Here is a 7500-nt window from a genome sequence, read left to right as displayed (position 1 = left end):
GTTTAACGTGCTTCTGGTGGTCTGTGATGGTAGTTAAACGTGCTTCTGGTGGTCTGTGATGGTAGTTTAACGTGCTTCTGGTGGTCTGTGATGGTAGTTTAACGTGCTTCTGGTGGTCTGTGATGGTAGTTTAACGTGCTTCTGGTGGTCTGTGATGGTAGTTTAACGTGCTTCTGGTGGTCTGTGATGGTAGTTTAACGTGCTTCTGGTGGTCTGTGATGGTAGTTTAACGTGCTTCTGGTGGTCTGTGATGGTAGTTTAACGTGGTTCTGGTGGTCTGTGATGGTAGTTTAACGTGCTTCTGGTGGTCTGTGTTGGTAGTTTAACGTGCTTCTGGTGGTCTGTGTTGGTAGTTTAACGTGCTTCTGGTGGTCAGTGTTGGTAGTTTAACGTGCTTCTGGTGGTCTTTGATGGTAGTTTAACGTGCTTCTGGTGGTCTTTGATGGTAGTTTAACGTGCTTCTGGTGGTCTTTGATGGTAGTTTAACGTGCTTCTGGTGGTCTTTGATGGTAGTTTAACGTGCTTCTGGTGGTCTGTGATGGTAGTTTAACGTGCTTCTGGTGGTCTGTGATGGTAGTTTAACGTGCTTCTGGTGGTCAGTATTGGTAGTTTAACGTGCTTCTGGTGGTCTGTGATGGTAGTTTAACGTGCTTCTGGTGGTCTGTGATGGTAGTTTAACGTGCTTCTGGTGGTCTGTGATGGTAGTTTAACGTGCTTCTGGTGGTCTGTGATGGTAGTTTAACGTGCTTCTGGTGGTCAGTATTGGTAGTTTAACGTGCTTCTGGTGGTCTGTGATGGTAGTTTAACGTGCTTCTGGTGGTCTGTGATGGTAGTTTAACGTGCTTCTGGTGGTCAGTATTGGTAGTTTAACGTGCTTCTGGTGGTCTGTGATGGTAGTTTACCGTGCTTTTGGTGGTCTGTGATGGTAGTTTAACTCGCTTCTGGTGGTCTGTGATGGTAGTTTAACGTGCTTCTGGTGGTCTGTGATGGTAGTTTAACTCGCTTCTGGTGGTCTGTGATGGTAGTTTAACTCGCTTCTGGTGGTCTGTGATGGTAGTTTACCGTGCTTCTGGTGGTCAGTATTGGTAGTTTAATGTGCTTCTGGTGGTCTGTGATGGTAGTTTACCGTGCTTTTGGTGGTCTGTGATGGTAGTTTAACTCGCTTCTGGTGGTCTGTGATGGTAGTTTAACTCGCTTCTGGTGGTCTGTGATGGTAGTTTAACTCGCTTCTGGTGGTCTGTGATGGTAGTTTACCGTGCTTCTGGTGGTCAGTATTGGTAGTTTAATGTGCTTCTGGTGGTCTGTGATGGTAGTTTACCGTGCTTTTGGTGGTCTGTGATGGTAGTTTAACTCGCTTCTGGTGGTCTGTGATGGTAGTTTAACGTGCTTCTGGTGGTCTGTGATGGTAGTTTAACGCGCTTCTGGAGGAATTAGTCCATAAAAAAATTATGAATTGAAATTAAATGAGTCATGCTAATAAAACCTTGCACACTTGCGCCACCTAGTGAACACGGGAGGACACGATGTTAAAGATTATACACAGAGTTTAAAAATACACACATATATAAATATACATATACATTCCGTTTAGTAGAAGTATGTCTCCTGAATCATTTTGGTGGCGAGATATTTATTTCTAACACAACAGCTGCAGCCTTCGCCTAAAATACGAGCAAGGAATGGAGTGTAGGGGTACACACACACACACACACACACACACACACACACACACACACACACACACTCGACAGTTGCTGTTCAGCTGTTTACTAAATGTTAGTTTATCCTGTTTTCTGTAACACAATTTTCTGGTTAGCCTTCACACTCAAATGATAATGCTAGGACACGTGTGTGTGTGTGTGTGTGTGTGTGTGTGTGTGTGTGTGTGTGTGTGTGTGTGTTTAAATACTTAAACATTACAGCCTTCTGCCGTATTTGCTGATTTTTATGCTAGGTGGGCTGTGGATTAACTGTCCTCAATAATCTGCAGTGATTTAGAGTCACATGGCTGTTTGTTTGGGGGTGTGGCTTTAGATAAATATTGATGTTGGGTGGGGCTTTATTAGGAGGTTTTGATGGTGGGTGTGGCTTCAGAGAGATGGTTTGATGGAGGGTGTGGCTTCAGAGAAAAGTTTTGATGGAGGGTGTGGCTTCAGAGAGAAGTTTTGATGGAGGTTGTGGTTTCAGAGAGATGTTTTGTTGGAGGGTGTGGCTTCAGAGAGAAGTTTTGATGGAGGGTGTGGTTTCAGAGAGATGTTTTGATGGAGGGTGTGGTTTCAGAGAGGAGTTTTGATGGAGGGTGTGGCTTCAGAGAGAAGTTTTGATGGAGGGTGTGGTTTCAGAGAGAAGTTTTGATGGAGGGTGTGGCTTCAGAGAGAAGTTTTGATGGAGGTTGTGGTTTCAGAGAGATGTTTTGTTGGAGGGTGTGGCTTCAGAGAGAAGTTTTGATGGAGGGTGTGGTTTCAGAGAGACGTTTTGATGGAGGGTGTGGTTTCAGAGAGGAGTTTTGATGGAGGGTGTGGCTTCAGAGAGAAGTTTTGATGGAGGGTGTGGTTTCAGAGAGATATTTTGTTGGAGGGTGGAGCTTCAGAGAGGAGTTTTGATGGAGGGTGTGGCTTTTCAAACTCGTTTTCATGTAGAGTAGATAAATATGTTGAGCTGTAGTTTGAATATAACAGCACAAAAGTACAAATCGACACTCAAAATATCTCACACACACACACACACACACACACACACACACACACACACACACACACATGCAGGAGTTGTGTATTGTCCTGTTTTTCTGCACTACACCCTCTGAGTGAACTTGTTGGCTGTCAGTGCTGAGAAAAACTGGAGGAAATGTTTTACACGTGTTGGAGTTTAGCAGAGACGTGTATAAATATCTCCGTCGCTCCTGACCTGATAGACCGGTATTATTACACATGAATCTGGGCAGGACAGCGCACACGTCTATAACCGTTTATAAACGTCTATAACCGTCTATACCTCTGAATGACTGCTGGAATCTAAAGCATCATACACTTCAGGCTGTATTTATACACACATCACAAATACTCTTTCTCTCTCTCTCTCTCTCTCTCTTTCTCTCTCTCTTTCTCTCTCTCTTTCTCTCTCTCTTCCTTTCTCTCTCTCTCTCTCTCTCTCTCTCTCTCTCTCTCTTTAGGTGTCCCTGGTTGGCGAACACTGTTTCTCCCCTGGTTCCTGTCTATAATGGCGTGGTGTTCCTCTTTGTCCTGGCTAATTTCAGCATGGCCACCTTTATGGACCCTGGCGTGTTTCCTCGAGGTACAGACAAACAAACAGACAAGATCAGACATAGAGACAGATGTGTAGACATGCAAACAAAATCACAGAAACTGTTATATGCAGACAGACAGACAGACAGACAGACAGACAGACAGACAGGTACACACACACACACACACACACACACACACACACACACACACACACACAGACAGGCACACACAGACAGACAGACAGGTACACACACAGACAGGTACACACACAGACAGACAGACAGACAGACAGGAACAAACACAGATGGACAGGTACACACACAGACAGACAGACAGACAAGTACACACACACACACACACACACACACACACACACACACACACACACACACACACACACAGACAGGCACACAAAGACAGACAGATAGGTACACACACACACACACAGACAGGTACACACACAGACAGGTACACACACAGACAGACAGACAGACAGACAGACAGGAACAAACACAGATGGACAGGTACACACACAGACAGACAGACAGACAAGTACACACACACACACACACACACACACAAGTACACAGACAAGTACACACACAAACGGACAAGTACACACACAGATACACGGGTACACACACAAGTACACACACAGACACACAAGTACACACACACAGACAGACAGGTACACACACAGATACACGGGTACACACACAAGTACACACACGTACAGACACACAAGTAAACACACGTGCAGACACACAGGTACACACACAGACACACAGGTACACACACAGACACACAGGTACACGCACACACACAAGTACACACACAGGTACACGCACACACACAAGTACACACACAGGTACACACACAGACACACAAGTACACACACAGACACACAAGTACACACACACGTGCACACACGTACACACACAGGTACACACACAGGTACACACACACACAGGTACACACAGGTACACACTTAGACACACAGGTACACACTTAGACACACAGGTAAACACTTAGAAACACAGGTACACACTTGGACACACACACAGGTACGTACACACACAGACACACAAGTACACACTTGGACACACACACAGGTACGTACACACACAGACACACAGGTACACACACAGACACACAGGTACACACACAGACACACAGGTACACACACAGACACACAGGTACACACACAGACACACAGGTACACACACAGGTACACAAGTACACACAGGTACACAGACACACAGGTACACACACACACACAGACACACAGGTACACGCACACACACAGGTACACACACAGGTACACACACAGGTACACACACAGGTACACACACAGACACACAAGTACACACACAGACACACAAGTACACACACACGTGCACACACACGTGCACACACACGTGCACACACAGGTACACACACAGGTACACACACACACAGGTACACACAGGTACACACTTAGACACACAGGTAAACACTTAGAAACACAGGTACACACTTGGACACACACACAGGTACGTACACACACAGACACACAGGTACACACACAGACACACAGGTACACACACAGACACACAGGTACACACACAGACACACAGGTACACACACAGACACACAGGTACACACACAGACACACAGGTACACACACACACACACAGGTACACACACAGGTACACAAGTACACACAGGTACACAAGTACACACAGGTACACAAGTACACACAGGTACACAGACACACAGGTACACACACAGACACACAGGTACACACACAGGTACACAAGTACACACAGGTACACAAGTACACACAGGTACACAGACACACAGGTACACACACAGACACACAGGTACACACACAGGTACACAAGTACACACAGGTACACAGACACACAGGTACACACACACACACAGACACACACACACAGACAAACAGGTACACACACAGACACACAAGTACACACACAGACAGCCTGATTAGAGTTGCTCTCTCTCTCCTCCCTACTCTCTCAATCTTTCTCACTCTTTCTCCTTTCTCTCCTCCCTGCTCTCTCTCTCTCTCTCTCTCTCTCTCTCCTCCCTTCTCTCTCTCTCTCTCTCTCTCTCTCCTCCCTTCTCTCTCTCTCTCTCTCCCTCTCCTCCCTACTCTCTCTCCTCCTTGCTCTATCTGTTCCCCACCTTATCAGCGAACGAGGATGAAGATAAGGATGATGATTTTCGGGCTCCTCTCTATAAGAACGTGGAGGTGAAGGGGATTCAGGTGCGGATGAAATGGTGCTCCACCTGTCACTTCTATAGACCACCTCGCTGCTCACACTGCAGTGTGTGTGACAACTGTGTGGAGGTAATAAACACACACACACACACACACACACAAATCTATTTCTACATCTTCTTGATCCTTGTGTGTGTGTGTGCATGACAACAGGACTTTGACCATCACTGTCCGTGGGTGAATAACTGCATCGGTCGGAGGAATTACAGATATTTTTTCCTCTTCCTGCTCTCTCTGAGCACACACATGGTGGGCGTGTTCTCATTCGGCCTACTGTTCGTCCTCAACCACCTGCAGAGTCTCAGAGAGCTGCACACCACCATCACGTATCCTTCCACAGACAAACTAGTCCCTTAATTATTACATTCTCTAATTTTGTCATCACCACATCATCCTAATCCCTTTATATTCTCCACCCCCATAATCCTAATCCCTTTATATTCGCCACCCCATAATCTTAATCCCTTTATATTCTCCACCCCTTAATCCGATCCCCTGTAATCCTAATCCCTTTATATTCTCCACCCCCGTAATCCTAATCCCTTTATATTCTCCACCCCCGTAATTCTAATCCCTTTATATTCCCCACCCCCGTAATCCTAATCCCTTTATTTTCTCCACCCCATAATCCTAATCCCTTTATATTCTCCACCCCTTAATCCTAATCCCTTTATATTCCCCACCCCCGTAATCCTAATCCCTTTATTTTCTCCACCCCCATAATCCTAATCCCTTTATATTCTCCACCCCTTAATCCTAATCCCTTTATATTCTTCACCCCTTAATCCAATCCCCCGTAATCCTAATCCCTTTATATTCTCCACCCTTTAATCCTAATCCCTTTATATTCTCCACCCCCGTAATCCTAATCCCTTTATATTCCCCACCCCCGTAATCCTAATCCCTTTATTTTCTCCACCCCCATAATCCTAATCCCTTTATATTCTCCACCCCTTAATCCTAATCCCTTTATATTCCCCACCCCCGTAATCCTAATCCCTTTATTTTCTCCACCCCCATAATCCTAATCCCTTTATATTCTCCACCCCTTAATCCTAATCCCTTTATATTCTCCACCCCTTAATCCCATCCCCCGTAATCCTAATCCCTTTATATTCTCCACCCTTTAATCCTAATCCCTTTATATTCTCAACCCCTTAATCCTAATCCCTTTATATTCTCCACCCCCGTAATCCTAATCCCTTTATATTCTCCACCCCTTAATCCTAATCCCTTTATATTTTCCACCCCCGTAATCCTAATCCCTTTATATTCTCCACCCCTTAATCCTAAACCCTTTATATTCTCCACCCCTTAATCCAATCCCCCGTAATCATAATCCCTTTATATTCTCCACCTCTTAATCATAATCCCTTTATATTCTCCACCCCATAATCCTAATCCTTTATATTCTCCACCCCATAATCCTAATCCCTTTATATTCTCCACCCCTTAATCCTAATCCCTTTATATTCTCCACCTCCATAATCCTAATCCCTTTATATTATCCACCCCTTAATCCTAATCCCTTTATATTCTCCACCCCCATAATCCTAATCCCTTTATATTCTCCACCCCTTAATCCTAAACCCTTTATATTCTCCACCCCTTAATCCAATCCCCCGTAATCATAATCCCTTTATATTCTCCACCTCTTAATCATAATCCCTTTATATTCTCCACCCCATAATCCTAATCCTTTATATTCTCCACCCCATAATCCTAATCCCTTTATATTCTCCACCCCTTAATCCTAATCCCTTTATATTCTCCACCTCCATAATCCTAATCCCTTTATATTATCCACCCCTTAATCCTAATCCCTTTATATTCTCCACCCCCATAATCCTAATCCCTTTATATTCTCCACCCCTTAATCCTAATCCCCCGTAACCATAATCCATTTATATTCTCCACCTCTTAATCATAATCCCTTTATATTCTCCACCCCATAATCCTAATCCC

General features: G+C 44.8%; 1 protein-coding gene across 1 annotated transcript in view; it reads left to right on the top strand.

The window, feature by feature from the left end:
- The window catches only part of zdhhc8b (zDHHC palmitoyltransferase 8b), a 32734-nt gene that overhangs the window by 12733 nt on the left and 12501 nt on the right, over nt 1-7500 (top strand). Inside the window, exons 2-4 of the mRNA XM_083527359.1 lie at nt 3173-3294; nt 5447-5604; nt 5689-5861. Coding sequence (XP_083383485.1) covers nt 3173-3294; nt 5447-5604; nt 5689-5861 — 453 coding nt within the window. The remainder of the gene's footprint in view (nt 1-3172; nt 3295-5446; nt 5605-5688; nt 5862-7500) is intronic.

Source organism: Silurus aristotelis (genome assembly GCF_946808225.1).
Source record: "Silurus aristotelis genome assembly, chromosome: 23".
Lineage (NCBI taxonomy): Eukaryota > Metazoa > Chordata > Actinopteri > Siluriformes > Siluridae > Silurus > Silurus aristotelis.
Note: the sequence above shows the minus strand (reverse complement) of the source record. Positions and strands in the feature narration are given on the sequence as shown.